This window comes from Silurus meridionalis, chromosome 2 (genome assembly GCF_014805685.1).
Source record: "Silurus meridionalis isolate SWU-2019-XX chromosome 2, ASM1480568v1, whole genome shotgun sequence".
NCBI lineage: Eukaryota > Metazoa > Chordata > Actinopteri > Siluriformes > Siluridae > Silurus > Silurus meridionalis.
In genome coordinates, this window is record NC_060885.1 from 10,711,749 (window position 1) to 10,730,221 (window position 18,473).

At 38.2% G+C, this 18,473-nt stretch overlaps 1 protein-coding gene across 1 annotated transcript in view; it reads left to right on the plus strand.

Moving 5' to 3' along the window:
- The window catches only part of prim2 (DNA primase subunit 2), a 75,095-nt gene that overhangs the window by 25,201 nt on the left and 31,421 nt on the right, over nt 1-18,473 (plus strand). Inside the window, exons 8-9 of the mRNA XM_046835860.1 lie at nt 7,548-7,615; nt 15,837-15,909. Coding sequence (XP_046691816.1) covers nt 7,548-7,615; nt 15,837-15,909 — 141 coding nt within the window. The remainder of the gene's footprint in view (nt 1-7,547; nt 7,616-15,836; nt 15,910-18,473) is intronic.

An 18,473-nucleotide genomic window follows, 5' to 3' on the forward strand; every position in this document is an offset into this window, starting at 1 on the left:
TTTTCCTTTTTTTAGTAGAACCCCTTCAAAATGCTGACTTATCTTGTACAGTGTGCAGCATTAGCGACTACAGTAAACGTTCATGAACCGTTCAGAGATCTGCTTAATGGTAAAAATTTCATCATCCACACTGTCGGGTTAATGTCATTCACACGTCCCTCTATTCCCTCGAGCACAAGCGACTTTCTAGAGACCTGCATTACTTTCCAAGTTGGCATAAGTGTTAACAAGCTACATCTCGGGGACAGAGTGCTCCTCGGAGAAATGCGCTCGCTTCCAGTGAACCACACTAATGCCAATTAGCTGGAGTAGCTTCCCTGTATTGCGCACACTCCCCTGGCAGGATGTCGATGGATGGCTGGAGAGTTCAGGTTCCTGATGAGTACCGCTCTCTAGAATGGCTTATGTTGCACTGCACTTGAATCACCATCTGGCTGGGAGCACTCATTACCTTTTTTTTTTCCCTTTAGTTTTTTTGGGATATATTCTGCTGTTTGCTGTTTCCAGCTTTCAAATAAGCGATGGCGGTTTGGCAGGGCTTTTATTTAATGAGCAGCGTTTCCAAATGCAGTCTTGCTAACCAGTGTGCTCACATCTTGAGGAGGGTTTTCTTTTCTTTTTTTAATTGAACAGCTTTCAACATCTTTGATAAAACATCCTAAAAGTTTCCACTGAAGGAACAGTGCGCACTGTAAACCTGTGTTGCTGTGTAGTTCTTTCTGTTTCCTAATGGAGGCACTGCCTCTTCATAGTCCAGCCTGCTTCTCAGACACATCCGTTCTTTTAAACCATTTCCGAAAACACAAGCTGATTAACAACTAGAAAACCGCGTCGTGCAGTATCTTGACTTAAGTGGTTGATTTGTTCTTGCACTCTGACACGCCGTTTCCTGAATGACATATTTACAAGTTCCCCCCGAAAAAGGCAAACGCACAAGTGAGCCTCTTATTTTAGGTGCTTAAAATTCCGAGCACGTTACCATATTAAGACGCTTTTCCCATTCGCCCTGTAATTGCCCATCCAAAGACAATAGAGATTGTTTAATTACGAGGAACAGAAAGCTGCCTAGGATAGAAAGCGCTCGTTTCTTCTCGCAGCATTGATCAGTTTCAGCTCCAAAAACGGACGCTTTTGTGTTCGTTACTTTACCGGGAGATCTGGGACACAAAAGAGTTCATGATGCTGAAAAGCAGCCTGATGACAATCTATTAATCAATATTCCCATGACGCAGACGAGTCTTCTTTTTCTGGGAATCTTTTATCTTTTAAGCCTTTGTTTTTAACCCCTAGAGAAACCTAGTAGATAAAGGTGTGTGTGTGTGTGTGTGTGTAATGGAATCATATTGTTCCCTGTGACTTTATGATCAGGTGATTCGCTGTGGAGGGTAAAACACACTTTAGAAGTAATTAAGTATGTCATTAAATTGATAAGTATGCAAATAAGGGATGAAAATTTGTATATAATCATTTCAAGATTTCAAGATTCTTGTATTGTTTGCATCAGGGATTTTTATTTGTATTTAATTTTGCATCGAGTGTGTTCGTGTGTGTTCGAGGCAGAAGGAAGGGACAATTTGATAAAAGCAGTAAGTGTCTGAATTGTCTTTCTATGCTGAAATATCAGGATCCACTCCAGGCAATAAACAGCGACTTATAAATCTTTATATGAACAACAAATTTGGCTTCAGTGTTTTATTAATGCTGTCTTGCAAAAAACAAAAAAATAAATAAATAACAAGCCTATAGAATGAATTATTGTCCTATATGGTCTGTATGCTACTTTCGTGTTATTAATTGTTTCGTTTTATGTAGCACCTCTGTCCTAGAGGACCAACTTCTATTTCTTAAGGTAAAAGTTATTAAAATATTTTTATAATAAAGCACCATGTACCCTTCATAAGAACTAATAAAACACCACTGGTGGATGAAGTACACAAAGCATGTACTTGAGCAAATACAGTAGGTAAAATGTTTCTCCAGCAAAACTAAAAGTGCTCCTTTAAAAGCTTCACTTGAGTAAAAGTGCAAAAGTATTTGCCTTTAAATGTTCTCAAGTATCCAATACTATGATTTATTATGGCTATAATGTTCCTATTATCATTTTTTGTCACGAATTTTGCTCAATCCACTTTGTGAAAAGTTACTCTTAGCACACCATTCTATTAATAACGTTATAATAATAAGTCAAACACTGATTGATGTCTAATAAATGACCCACTCATGCTGGGTTGTTACTTTTTTGTTCTGAGTATGAAAGGTGAAGCAAATTATGTATGTGTTTTTGTATTTAGCAAATGGCAAGTTGGCAACCATGCTTTAAAAGAAATTGACAATTTTGTGATCACAAACATTGTGATTACTAGACGACTGGGTTGGAGCATCTCCAAAACTGCAGCTCTTGTGGGATTTTCCTGGTTTGCAGAGGTCAGTATCTTTTTAAAAGTGGTCCAGGGAAGGAACAGTGGTGAACCGGTGACAGGGTCATGGGTGGCCAAGGATCAGTGATGAACGTGGGGAGCAAAGGCTGATCCGTGTGGTCCGATCAAACAGACGAGCTTCTGTGGCTAAAATAGCTGAAGAAGGTAATGATGTTAATGCTGAATGGGTCAGGACTGTTTTGGCAGCAAAAGGTGGACCAATATAATATTAGGCAGGTGGTCATAATGTTATGCTTGATCAGTGGTCATGAGGTAATGTCTGGTCTGTGAATAACTCCACTCCAGTATTATCACTGGTTGAACTTGTAAATGGAATACAGAAACATGCTTTGTCTCGCATGCCATATCTTTTATCCAAGCTTCACCAACCTTCTACTTTCTTCACGGACCATCCTGTCAGCAAATTGCATTTAGTCATTAGTTATGCCATTATAATCCCTGCTCCATTCTCAGCTTTCAACACAAAACCATCTGCATCATTTTTTTTCTTGAATTCCATTCATCTTCAGCCAGGCACTCATCTCCCTCCCCATTCTTCTCCCTCCATCCCTCTGCACAGATTCTGAATGATAATACTCTAAAAGTACTGCATTGACAGTGCAATAAATTGTATAATAAGGCTGTTGAACGTTGACAGAACCAGAAAATTTAAACGAACCAGTAAAATTGTATTGCCAGGCTAATCAGGCACATAAAGCTCCAATAAAAGCTTCTCCTCTAACAACGCTCCGGATCGTGTTTGCCGTATCAACTAAAACTCATCGAACATTTATAGCTCAAGAATCTACACAGGCTAGTAGCTTGCTAACATGTCTACTACAAGCTGTAGTATGCACAGTGTGATGGCTTTCTGCTCTACTTTACTTAGCTCAAGGTCTCCACAAACCTGCATAATGATCTTTCATTCATACACTGATCAGGCATAACGTTATGACCACCTGCCTGAAATTGTGTTGGTCCCACTCTGTTGGATCGGACCACATGGGCCGGCGTTCGCACCCACGGGCATCAATGAGCCTCGGCCACCCATTACCCTGTCGCTGGTTTACCACTGTTCCTTCCTTGGACCACTTTTGATAGATACTGACCACTGCAGACCAGGAACATGCCACATGAGCTGTAGTGTTGGAGATGCTCTGACCCATTCGTCTAGACATCACAATTCGGCCCTCGTCCAACTCCCTCAAATCCTTACGCTCGCCCATTTTTCTGCTTCTAACACGTCAACTTTGAGAACCAAATGCTGCCTAATAATATCCCACCCACTAACAGGTGCTATGATGAAGAGATGATCAATGTTACTTATTTATCCATCCATAATGTTATAATGTCATGTTATGATGCCTGGTCAGTGTATATTCTACTTACATTGATGTTGTATATTTAGATCACCTGATATGAGTAAAATGTAATATCTTACCTTCCTTGGTGGGATTATTTGTTTCAAAGCTTTATTTACACCCCCCACCCCCTAATTGTATTTTTGTTTTTTTGTAATAAAAAAAAAAGTTCTCGTATTAATTGCGCATCAGTAGTAAAAGTCACGTGCAAGTCGGATCAGTCGGTGTCTCATCGGGTATGAGTTTTATTCAGTAGGGAATACAGACGGCCTGAATTCAGGGAATATTCCCTGTACCTCATCTGTCTCCCTGGAGCCCTGTGCTCTCTGCTGCACTTTTCTCTATCTGACTCCTATTTTTTCACCAATTATCTGGATCACCAACATGGCAGCAGTGAAGTAATGATTCTGCGTCCCTCCGGACTGTTAGCGAGCCGTTATGAACGGTGTGTGTGTGTGTGTGTGTGTGTGTGTGTGTGTGTGTGTGTGTGTGTGTGTGTGTGTGGGTTGCCCCGGCTGACTCCGCGCTGCTGTCTGTGTTGGCCCGACAGGAGACCTTGCATGGAAATGTTTGCTGCTCCCATTTAGCTGAATGACAGTGACTCATAGTGTTTCCTTGAGCTTTGTGTGCTGGTGGAATTTTTCTTTTTCAGTGTGCAACAAAACAAGACCTGGCTTACAAACTGTACTAAGCGGAGTACGTTTCAATTTATTATCATGTAGGATTAGATATATTATTTTTACAGTACAATATAAAAGGAATATAACACAACAGACTGTGCTGTTATGGGACACGCTGTGGTTTGGCAAAGATTCCAAAGAATGATATATTTTTTAATGCATTTCTAGTGACGTTTAATGCTGTGGAACATCCATTAATCAAGCGAGTTCCTGTTATCACTTGCGTTATGGCAGCTATAAACAGACTTTCTCTTCCAGTTAATGAGCCGGAGTGGTGTTTGGTACTTCAGAAACAATGCTATACGTTTTTTTTTTTTTTTTTTTTTTTTATATATATAAGTAAAATTACAATTGATTATGGAACACATTTGAATGATATATATGAATAAATTAATATTAGGAAACTGTTTGTATTTGAATATTGGCTTGTATATTATTCTGCAGTATAATAATGACAATTTTTATAATAATGATCAGAATAATAGTACTTGTATTTAAGCATTGTTTATTGATCTATCATGTTTTATTAATTTTTAATAATTAATTAAATCTACCAACTTTTTTTTGGTTGGATTATAAAGACTTAAGGAATATATGTACACACAGTACGATATAGGCACATAAGTATATAACATTTCAAGCCATTTCTAAGAAAGGAGAGAAGATGAAGGAAAAAAATGAAGAAAGAAAAATAGAGAGAAAAATACTCACAAATGACAATTATCAGACTACCATTAGCAGTTAAACAGTATCGCATGTTTGGACACAATAATCTCAAATGATGTGAACTGAATATTAGGTTGCTGCAAGAATCAGATAATTGAACATATTAACATGCACATTATAGGGACCAAAATACTGGGACACCTGCCTTTTTCATTACTTCTGTAACTATTATTACGAAAGCATTTAAAGGCAGAATTGTACTACACCTGCTGTCGAGCTCTCGATTCTGATTGGTCAGCGAGGGAGGATCGTGTTTTGAGAAACAGCAGCTGCACAATATGGACAAAAGTATTGGGACAAAATTGTTTAGGACTTCTTTGGATGTGGTAGCATTAAATTCTTGCGTCACTTGAACTAGGAGACCCAAACTTCTTGTAGCAGGACGGAGCCCTGTGAACAAAGCATGCATGTTCACTTTGTAATAGATTGGATTAAAGAGAAAAAAAAAAGTAAACATGCTTTGAGTTCGTCAACATAGAATTGTCTATACTTCTCTAGTAATATGCCCCTCTTCCCTCCTCGGATCTTCCCACTTTGTCCAGGCCTGCCTCTGGATAGTTTTCTCTTCGATTGGAGGCCACTGGGGATGGTTTCTTATCAACACCTTGGGTGGTTCCATGAAATTCCTGAGTAAGAACAGGAGCTTTGAGGATGGATTTGGACTGTAGTTAATGTCAACAGTCTGCTACATTGACTCAGGACTACAGTTTGCTTCTGATCACCATCACTGCACCCCGCAACATCGTTTAGCTGTAATAAATGGACATTCAGTGCAACCCAGATGAAGATGGGTTTCCTCTCAAGTCTGGTTCCTCTCAAGGTTTCTTCCTTATGCCGTCTCGGGGAGTTTTTCCTTGCCATAGTCGCCACCGGCTCCCTCATCAGGGACAAACTTACTTATAAAGAACATACTTTATTAATTCTTGATCACCACATTATCTGTGTAAAGCTGACCTAAAACATCAGATTTTCCCTCAAGTTCAAAAAGTCGAAAAAGAGAACTCAATTAAGCAAAATATGACAAAAAAATTTTACTTTTATTTATTGAGGAAAAACCATAATCCATATCCGCAAATAACAAAAGTACTGGATGTGACCCTCCAGGGTGAACGGTTCATTTTTGAAGATGCAACTTTTAAGCACCACTGTATTTATGTATGTGCCAAATTCGTTTTTCTTACTTTTACAGCGCGCCTTGTTGAACCTGTGTGTGGGAACGGAAGCTAATCTATTCGGACAAACTGGTTTTTATGATCTCAAGAACCCCATATTTGTTCGAATAGAGATGTTGCTGCCTACGCTGCAATCTGCTGCTTCCTCAGTAGTTTGCTCGTGTTTATCTAACACGTCTCTTCATCGCTGACTTCGTCTCGCTTCAGTTAACAGATGCACTGCAGAGTCTTCTGCGGCAGAGTTTATGAATGTTGTCATATTTATGAGCTGAAGTTAGAGTGAGCTACTAGATTCATGTGTGTAACAGTTCATGAAGACGGCGTAGTCACTTTTTTAATTTCGACACGAGTGAGGAAGAAAACATTGACGGCGCATGCTTTTGAGAAATGATAAACAGCAGGACGTTTTCTTGTGCGTGACTAAAAGGGTTTTATTCCTCTTATTATACGGCTTTTTAACAATTTAGGAGTCACATGTACTTTTCTTTTTATAGTAACATTTAACGCTTTCGTTGAATGAACAAATAAATGAATACACAGGAAGTTTCACACAGGTTTCTCAACCTCTCAGGCCGATCTCTTCCACCTGCGAGTTCAGCAGATTGTATCAAATTAACACGTAACAGTAAACAGAGTAACACCTTTTACATTTAAATAATCAAATCACTAAATTTGCTTTCGATTCCTCAACATATAGACATATTTGCCTGTTAAATGTATTGCATGGACTATACAGAATCTCTATTTTGAAGAAAACTGAGGACTCGTTAGCCTGCTAGATAGTTCCTAACAAAAGACAAACATTGAGGCGTTGATGTTTTGCCTTGCGGTCTCTACAGGCCGTGGTCCAATATTTCCTATATCGTTTGGGTAAATAGTCCAAAAGATCCACATTTGATAAAAAAAAAAAAAAACAATAAATTTTTTTAAAAGAAGTAATAAAGTAAATAAAAGCATGTTGCAGTGGAGATGTTTGCAGATCTGGAAGCATAAATGAATTATGGTAGATTGCACTAAAACAGTTTTTCGACACAGTCAGGATGAACAAAGATGAATCGCTTTATATATTTTTCATATTATTACTGTATATTTCTCATTAAAATGACCTTAACGTTTGTCTCATCGATTGCACTGTGTGTGTGTGTGTGTGTGTGTGTGTGTGTGTGTGTGTGTGTGTGTGTGTGTTTGCAGCTGACGGCGCGCTCTTTACCAGCAGTGCAGTCTGACGAGCGACTCCAGCCTCTGCTGAACCACCTCAGGTAATTGGGATCATCAAATATTTTTCAGGTTTTTTTTACTTATACCTCTGCTATTTATCATCACTGTGCCATTACATTTACTGTGTTCTAATGCATTGAGCTGGTGCCATCTGAATTGGTTCTCTACCTCATTCTGAACTTAATTATGTGGAACATAAAAATTTAAATGGAAACTTTTAATGTAAATGACGACATCCTCATGCTGTATGAAATCTTTTTGAACTCTTTTCTTTGCTATTGCTTGTCACTACATGAGGACATTCATTTGGGTGAATTGCTCGACCCATTCTTTTAGCTAATGTTCGTTTGTGACCATATCAGCGTGACAGATGAGCTGTTTGGGAGACTTTTTTATGACTGCTTTCAGACCGTTTTGCGGTATTGTTTTCAACGATGAAAGGCCTTCAAGTTCCTGTATCAAGGCTTCTGAATGAACCGAATAGTCAGAAAGCAAACACACCAGATATGTGTGATATTTGACGTCATAGTTGTTCATTTTGACCCATTTTTTTACACACTATAGGATTGTATAGGATGCCTTTGGATATCGTAGCATTACATTTTCTCTTTACTTGAACAAGGAAACCCAAACCTGTTCTAGCATGACAGTGCCACTGTACACAAAGCCAGCTCCATGAACATGTGGTTGATGTGACTGAACCTGTTTGAGACGAATTGGAAAGATGACTGCACTCCAGGCCTCATCACCCTACATCACTACCTGACTGTACTAAAGCTGTTGTGTTTGAATGAACACACATTTCCACAAACACGCTTCAAAATCTAGTGGAACATCTTCCCAGAAGAGTGGAGGTTATTATAACGGAAGGAGGAAACTAAATGTGGAATGGGAAAAGGTGTGCACAAACCTTTGTCCATAGTGTATTTGAAAATTGATTTTGATACGTGTTTCGTGTTTTTGTGCATTCAAATCTGTTCTGACGGCTCTAATAGACACTGAGTGGATCTTAAGCTCAGAGTTAGAGCAGAAGTGTTGCAACAGTAATGCCCTCTATTGCATCTTGTATAAAAATCACATCATTCGTTTTTTTTCTTTTCTTCACATAGTTGACTGTTAAAGGGCAGTCGCTCCACAGCGTCCATACAAAAGTGTCTCTCCTCTCTCTTGTGGAGTAAAGGAACAGTGGCAGCGTGCCCGATTGGCATCACAGCCAGCAGCATTTCATTTGTTATCCAATTAAAGCCGCTGCAGTCCCCTGAATTCAGCTGCTTTAATTGAATTCGTCTGTGGGGACACACAGGCAGTGATTTGAAGCTGCGAGATTTATTTATTTATTTATTTTTTCTGCTGTATGTCATCATTGCTCTGGTCTGATAAGAGCACTCGTTTGACCCTGAGCGGCGCAAGGACGTGTCCGGTAGTTTCAATAGAAAAAGCCTCACAACCGGGTGGGTGTACAGGTGTGGATTCAAAAGTTTACAAATTAATTCGGCCTCAATCAGGTCCTGTGAGGATGGACAGTAGTACTACTGGTCAAGCAAATATAAGCTTGAAATGTCTTAATTACTGCAGTGAATATTACAAATACCATCAGTCCTGTGTCATGCCAACAGTTAAGCATCCTGAGGCCATGTGTGAGGCTGCTTCTCAGCAATGGGAGTGGGCTCACTCACAGTTTTCCCTAAGAACACAGCCATTAATAAAGAATGGTACGAAACATTGTCTGAGAGCAACTTCTTTCAACCATCCAAGAACTGTTTGGTGATGAACAATGCCTTATCCAGCATGATGGAGCACCTTGCCATAATGCAAAAAGTGTTAAGTAAGCGGCTCGAGAACATCGAAATTTTGGGTCCATGGCCAGGAAACTCCTTAGACCTCCCACAGACCAAACTCCCATTGAGAACTTCCTCAAGAGGCAGGTGGACAAACAAAAACACAGCAACTCCAAGCATCGATTATGCCAGAATGGGCTGCCATCAGTCAGGATGTGACCCAGAAATTGATTGACAACATGCCAGAGCGAATTGCAGAGGTCTTGGGGGAAAAAAAGGTCAACACTGCAAAAATACTCTTTGCATAAACTTAATGTAATTGTCAATAAAATCATTTGATGCTTATGGAATGTTTGTAATTATACTTTGTCTACTATAGTAACATCTGGAAGAAAGAAAAAAATCTAAAAACACTAAAGCAGCAGATTTTTACAGCAGAACATTGATATTTGTGTCATTCTCAAGACTTTTGGCCATGGCTGTAGATCAGTTAAATGCAAATCCTAAACCTGCTTCGAGTAGACAAAGGGATTTGATGCAGGTAGAAAGATGGGGGTGCGTTTAGATGCTCTTGAACCTCTTGATTGATTGAACACAATTAGGATGGTTTAGGGACGGTTTTGCAGAAGAAGGTTATTGTCATTGTAACCTGTAGAGTGAATAACACAGAATATCTACAGTAGTTTCTCAACCCTGGGATTGTGCATGATCTTATATGAGGTGGATGGAGAGCTTTATTTCAACCATCAGAACATTTATTGTATAAAGGGTTCAGTGAACTCGCCTGACTTTAAAAATTTGTTTTACACAAGTTTTAGTGGACTTCTGTATTTTCTGCTTTGTTCTAGAGGGGTATATAGGAACATTTGCCTTTCTCTATAGTTAGTATGTTTGTTTACTTACATACGTTTGAGTTGTCTCAGGGTATGGAAATGTCTACTGTCAATTGTAATTTGTATGTTTGCTGATTTGCTTTCGTTTTTTTGTTTAGGGTATACATACTTTTGCACGCCGTCATGCTTGATTTATTATTTTTTTGTTTGGTTTGCTTTGATTCTGGCGAAAAAACAGATTTGTATTTGAATCATGAGCTTCTGTTCACTGCCAGAGAAAGCTTGTGCTGTTTTAGACAAATGCATCTCATTTGTCATTCAGTTTTATGTTGCGCTGTCAACTACGGCTTTTCCTGACATGCTTTGGGAAAAAAAAAATTTCATTTCTTTCCCGAGCCAGAAAAATGAAATGGAAAAATGGCGGGTGGATATTGTCAGGTGCAGTTTCATTGGGTTGACTGGAAAAACAGTGCGTTTATTGTGGAGTTAAATATCAGCTGCGGTGTGTGGAGCTTTATGGTTCATCACATAAAGTAAGCAAGAACACACAACCGACTTTGAAATAATCCTCACATTGTGTTTGTATAACCACATATTTACATACAGTGATTTGCCCGTGGTTACTTTACAATGCTTCATTAATTAATTAATTAATTAATTACACATCACACAAATTAATTTTCACATGTGCTCAGTACAATCTCTGGCACGTTCAATCTGTATTTATGGCATTTTGTACTCAGGACCTTCTGATCAGAAGTCCAGTGTCTTAACCACTGAGTTACCATTGCCTCTATATATGATTTCTATATGATCTTTTGCCTCTCGTGTGTTCTCATGCTTCTACTCTCTCTAACTTGACATGAACTCACTATCTTTCACTTGCTTTCTATGATCTTACTCCTTCAATCTCTCTCTCTGTGTTTCTCTCTCTCTCGCTTTATTTCACACTCTTTTGGTCAATAATTTCAGATCATACTTCTCCTCTGTTACTGCTGGTGTTCCTCAAGGGTCTGTTTTCTGCCCTCTTTTATTTATCATTTACTTACTACTTGGTTATATATATTTTTTTACTAAATATGTCATTAGTTTTTATTGCTACCTGAACGACACCCAGCTCTATTTGACCTGCAAGCCAAATTGTACTCTTTCCTCCTCTCTTTCAAATTGTTTAGAAGAGATTAAATCTTGGTTCTCGTGCAATTTTCGCATATTGACAGAACGTTGGTTCTTCTGATTGGCAGTAAATCCAATTTGTCAAAGTGCTAAAATTTCTCACTTTTTATTGATAATTCTATAATCTTTTCTCAGGTACATCCTCTGAACACCCTCACATCCATTTCCAAGCTATTCTTGTGCGTGCTCTAGTTACCTCACGCATTCGTTATTGTAACTCTTCTGTTTGGTTACCTCACAAACTCCTTCAAAAACATCATTTGGTTCAGAACTCAGCTGCCCGTGTAATTACTAGAACCTCCTCCATCATGCATTTCTCTCCTGTTCTCTATCATCTACACTGCTTCCTGTTAAATACAGACTACAGTACAAGATTCTGATTTTCACTTTTTTAAGCTCTGCCACATACTAACATCCCAAAGCGTACTCTCTCAGATGTTTTTTTTTTATCCGTTTCCCCTCATTGTACCTTCTGTTTGTTTAGTCACTGTGGTGTGCAGGACATTTAGTTTAGCTGCTCCTCATCTTTTGAATTTTCTTCCACAGTCCATTCAAGAAAGTTCACTTTGATGAGATTCTCTTTTAAAGCATGTCTTAAAACTTATTCGTTCAAATTAGCGTTTTCTGATAAATTGACATTTAAACAGCTGTTTTTTTCTCTCTTGATTTTATGATTATCACACAATTGTACGGTGTCCTTCAAAGGCGCCTTTAAATACAATGTATTACTATACGATTCCTCTCGCTTCTCCCTCTCGTGCTTAAAATGAGCGCAGTATCCTTAACGTTCATGTTACAGCCGGAGCTACCTGAACCAAGATGGTGCACATCTACTGACTAATCAGTTTTGAGCATTAAACTGTTATGTCTTTTGCTGTATTGAGGAATCAACTACATTCTGTTGTTTTTGTTGACAAAGTATATTGTTTTGATCAACTTGTAAACATTGCTTTTCTACAACAAATTTTTATATAACCATTTTGCACCCATGGCGTCAAACACCATAAACAGTAAAGCGTTCTCTGAACATCTGAGTTTGCATTTTATACTTATTTGCTGTTATACTAACCTCCACTCTTCTGGGAAGATGTTCCACTAGATTTTGGAGTGTGGAGATTTGTGCTCATTGAGACACAAGGACGTTAAAGTCAGGTACTAATGTAGGTCGAGGAGGCCTGGGGTGCAGTCAGCGTTTCAATTCATCTCCAATATGTTCAGTAGGGTTGAGGTCAGATCTCTATAGCAGACCAGTCATGATTTTTCATTGGTATGCTGCTGCAACCAAAGATATTGCATGCAATTGTGTGTGCCTCCAACTTTTCCACTTTGTGGAAGAAACAGGTGTTCCAACACTATTGTCCTTTTTCTGTGTTCTGATATACATTTAAGTATTTAAATCTCGAATCTGATTGGCCAGAAGGTGTTCATTAATTTTCAGCAGCTCTGACAGGAGATTTGACTGCAAGACAAAATCCCATGCAAATGAATTCACTCAATACATTATTACTTCTGTAAGAACAGCAAAAAGAGCAGAGGCTTGTATGGTGGACTCTCAAATTTGATCTACATTATTGATATGGTGACTTTTTTTTTTTTTGCAGATTTTTTAAGTTTTTGGGAGCCTGTGCTTTGTAATTTTATGCTGTTATATAATGGGGGTAAAGCTGCAATTTAGGACATCAGACATGGAAAAACTTTTCAGAAGCATGGTACCCTGCTGGTTGTGTTTTTGCCTTGATAACATAAAATGCAAGAAAAGAGAGAATGGCTGTTTATGGCTGCTATAACCTACGAGACAGCATGAAGTAACGTTCTGCAACAAGAAATGTACCAGTAATTTGACATTTTCAAGATTTATTTGGGATTTAGTGTGGTATTTCCTGGTGTCAGGCAGAGTCACGCCATTCCATCGTGAGAGGTTTTCCTTCAACGGCATGCTCCGTCATGTTTTATTCCTTACATAATACAAAATCGTAGTAAATGAATCATGATCTCAACATTTCTGCTTGGCCGCTGTCTCCGAATCCTGACTCCACTGAGCACTAGCAGCTGAGAGCATTGAGCGAACCGCAGTGCTGCAACAGGAGCAGCTTCAATAATGCATTTTATTCCGCTGCTGAGCTTTCACATTAAGGGAAGGGGGAGGCGTTAGAGCAAGGTGCTTACCTTCAGAATTTTAATAGAGCGCAGTTGATATGGGAGATTAACTTGGCCGAAGTCCCAACTGGCGAATAAAGAGCAGAAACGGTTCCAGTGGTTGCACCGATGGACGTCGATCTCGGGGGAGCCTGAGGAGAAGCACGCGAATATAAACAATTGCAGGGATTTTAACAATTGAGGGAAATTAATTGTGTGTGTAATCAAATTTATAGTTCCAGTAATAACTGGTTTTATTGTGTGCTAGATGAAATCACTTTGTACAAAGAACAAGATCTTCATTGTTAGTTACTGCTTCATCTTTTGTCAATTCCTGAAGCTCCTCTTGAGAACTCTTTGTTTCGTCTTTAGTTTCAGGACGTGATTATGATGTACAGTCACTTTCAGGGGTATTTTTATTTATTTATTTATTTATTTATTTATTTAGGTCTCTGCTCTATTTGTTTCTTTATTTTAAGGGGAAATTGCTACCTAAAATATTTTGTATTTGGCGAGATAAGAATCTTGTGAAACCTCAGAGACTGCTCATTTTCTGTTGTTTTGATTCACAAGACCTGTCAAGTACGTCATGTGGCAAGCTTTAAAATGGACTCCTATGCAGTCTTGAAAAATATAGGGTGCCTCAAAAAGCTTTTTTCGTTTAGCATGTTTGTGACAGTTGAGTCAAATATGAACGTTTTTTTGGGGGGGGGTGAAATGGCCCTTTGCTTTGTCTTTTTTTTTTTTGCTTCTCCCCCACCCTCTGTGCTTTTGCACTTTCAGCTGTTTTGTGCATTTTGGGAATTCAATTTTAGCACCCAAACAAATGATTTACCCAGAATAAAGGGCTGAAATGTGTCTGAAAAATCCAGAGCCCATGTTTGAGGACCTTTTGGGAAAAAAGTACACATAATACATTTGTATGTTTTCCTCATATTCAACAAAATAGCCAAGTACAAGAGACTGAAACTTAATTCTTTTTTCTTTTTTTTTTTAGTTCATGTTGTCCAGCAAGGCAAGATTGCAAAAATGACATTTCATTTTTGGGCTCAAAGACAAATCATCTACACAGACCATTTAAACAAAATAGGTTTTTCCTCAAATGGCACCATTTCTTTATATATTACATATATACTCCCTTTATATGAACAAAAGTCTTTTGACTGGTAAACAGAGTTTGGGGTCGTTGGATATTTTTATTCATCTTGTTTTAACATTTATTTACTGTTTGCTACATTGAGCACACAGTGTTAAATGTGCAGTCAAACAGCTGGGTAAATGAGAAGCAAACAGAACCAGCGGTTGTCTGATTTGTACGACACAGTTGCACGGAGAAAAATCATAGCAATATTAACAGACACCAGCCATCCGATTTCCTGTGAGTGTAAGGCGCTTCCTTCTGGCAGACCTATTCCACAGCTAAAAGTGATCCTCTTTTGCAGTGTCAGTCAGTCAAACAAAATCTGATATGTCTATATATTCTGCGGTGTCTGATATTTTATATATGGATTATTTTGTCTAAATTCCAATCTCGCAGAAAAGGCTTTGTCTCAGGCTATATCTTTTCTCCCTGTCTGTCACAAGGCACCAAGATTGCACCAGGTGTGCAAAAAAACATTCGACAGGCATCAAGGTCCAAGTTCTGACACATTTTAAAACTAGTTTTACCAGTGTCATGTACATTAAACCAGTAATAGCATGTTAAAAATAATCACGGGCAAAAAACACCACTCCTTAACACTTGTAAATGCTTTATCCTGACCACAATCATTCATCATCACCATTATCGCTGAACTTGTAATCACCTTATTGTCACCACCACCATTTACTGGCCCCACAGTTACCACCATGTCATCACCATCGTCATGGCCCAATATACAAATCACTCTCTCATCACAATCATTTCTGTCGTTTTGTTAGCACAGTAGTCAATATTCTGGTCATTCACGTCATCACTCTGGTCATCTGGTCACCTCTGTCAACAACACAATAATCAATCATTCCTGTTTTCACTGCAACATTCACCTGTCATCACTTTTATAGTCACTTCTAACATCACCAGTCAACCCTGTCATCAACCCAAACCCTCTCAATCTTGTCATCAACCACAATCACTCATCACCACCTTCACCCCTGTCCTCACCTTCACCCCTGTCCTCACCATCACCACAACCACCCCTGTCATCACCATCACCACCATCACTCCTGTCGTCATCATCACAACCACCATCACCCAGTGACTGTGTTTAGGATTAGCACTATGGATGGATAGAATGTTTCAACGTGAAAAAGGTATTGTACATTAATATATTTTATTCTTGACTTGTTCTGTGTTGCAGCCATGCGTACGTGGGCCAGGATTACAGCATCCAGAAGAACATTGGCAAAGTCTCCTTGGAACAGATTGATCCAGTAAGTCGGTACTCAGTAACTTATAATGGAAGTAAAGTAAAAACCCATAACATTTTAAATTGTGGTGTGCTCAACCTGTTCCTATCTTTTGATGATTTAAAAAAAAAAAAAAAAAAAAAAAAAGGAAAGCATTTTTTCCCAGTTTTCATTTCCATTTTAATTAGTCTAGCAATGTTGGCTTAAATTTGATGTGCATGCGCTTCATGTCTAGAGAACATATGCATTTTGTAGCTTTAATTCTGATAGCGTTTGTAAAGATTGCTGGTAGTTTGTAGTTAAAGCTTGATGGTTAAAAGTAGATAGATGGATAGATGGATGGATAGATGGATAGATAGATAGATAGATAGATAGATAGATAGATAGATAGATAGATAGATAGATAGATAGATAGATAGATAGATAGATAGATAGATAGATAGATAGATAGATAGATAGATAGATAGATGGGTTTGTTAACATATCCTTGTTGCTTCATTACATAATTAGCAATCAAAGGAACAGGTACACAATATAGACAAAGGTGTGAGGACACCAGACCATATCCTTCACATGTGCTTTATGAACATCTTATTCCAGATGTTCTACTAGATTTTGGAGTGTGCTTTTGGAGATTTGTGCCCATTAATATACAGGAATGTTAGGAAAGTCAGCGTTCCAATTCATCCAAAACGTGTTCAACAGGCTTGAGATCAGAGCTTTATCGCTAAAGCAGGCCACTCACGATGGAACAGATTTGGGTTTCCTAGTTCAAGTGAACAGACCATTTAATTCTCCCAAAGACATCCATTACAATAATGTGACTAATTTCGTGGGAACTGTTTGTGAAAGAACCACATATGGTTGGAAAAGCCAGGTGTTTTCATAAAGTGAATTTTTAACGGTATATATTTCTATTTATATGCGTGTTCATAATGATATTTGCTGGTGTTTTTATATGATTTGTTCCACAGTGGAGGTCATTGTGGTTTTGCTTGATTTTCAGCAGCTCTGACTCATCAGTTTTATAATAAGCAATCATGCTGATGTGTTTTTGTTTTTATATAGTGACAGCTCATTAACAGCATCTGTGCATTGAAAAAAAATCTATCTGAAGTCTTCAGGATAGGGGTGTTTGTACATTTTCTGTTTTTGTCTTAGGTTTGAGAGAGAAAAGAAAGAAAAGGGAACACTTTTTTTCTAGCTGCTACAACACAAGTGATAACAGGAACTAACCTGTATTACAGATGTTGCACATCATTTTAATGCATCTAGAAATCGATCAAAAGTAGGCTTTAATTATATAAATAATGATAATTTGTAATCGTTAGCCAATCGTTTTAAATTAGACTATATGGACAAAAGTATCGGAACATCTGACCTTTTGTGGTTCTTTTCCAAACTGTTACCACAAAGCTGGAGGCACTCAATTGTACAGGACGTCTTTAGATGCGCTATGATAAAATTATGGGTTCACTTGAACTTTAAAACCCAAAACTGTTCCAGCATGGCAATGCTCCTGTGCACAAAACCAGTTCTATAAAGATATGATTTGCATGGGTTGGAGTGGACGATCTTGAGTGACCTGCTATAGAGCCCTGACCTCAACACTACTGACTGCACCCGAGTACTTCTCACCTTCATCAGTACCTGAATTTATAAACACCTTTATGGCTGATGAGCACAAATGTCCACAGCACACTCCAAAATCTATGGAACAGTTTTCCAGAAAAAGTGGAGGGAATTACAGTTTAAGAGCAAATTGGGATTAAATGTGGAATGCGATGCTCAAAAAGCACATACTATACATGTGACCAGGTGACCCAATACTTTTGGCAATATAGTAGGGATGCGATGAAATTCTGGGCTGAAACTGATAATTCAGGATGCATTTGGCCGAAAACAAAATGATTTTAAAATACCATTTGCATAATTGATTGTATGAATATAAGACTTTTAAATTTTTTTTACATTTTGTTGATCTGAACTGAAAAACTACAAACCAATAAAATTTTCACACTTTTAATTTTTTATTGAAGGTAACATCAAAGTGGAAAGGAACTAAAGTATCAAACCAATTACTAAAAAAACCCCAAAAGGTTTTAAATATATTATACTCCATTGAGTTCTTTTAAACATCAAAAAATGTCACAATTATTGTGCCAAACAGCAGTAATACAAACTAGAACCAACCTCAAACTGTAAACAACAGAACAAAGTTTTTAATGCAACACAATTTTAGTAAGTGCACATAGCAAATTCTATTTCAAACCTGTAGTGGAAAGTGCTTCGTCACCGCACCCCCTCTTGAAACTTATTGCAAATTTTTTTGTTATAAGTAGCTTTAGAATGCTTCCGTAACGCTGACATGATTGCCCTTTCCTAGGTAGCGCTGTGATAATGGCAAGAGCAAGAGTGTAATCTGAGCGCTAAACACGTGGTGCCATATTTTTAGTTTGTATTTTCTGCCTTTTTTTTTCCTAGCTTTTTTTTTCCTTTCTTTTTTTTCTTTTCGGTCTGTAGATTTTCAACGGCTGCAAAATTCGGTGCATCCCTTCAATGCAGTGTATAACATGTGGCAACAATTT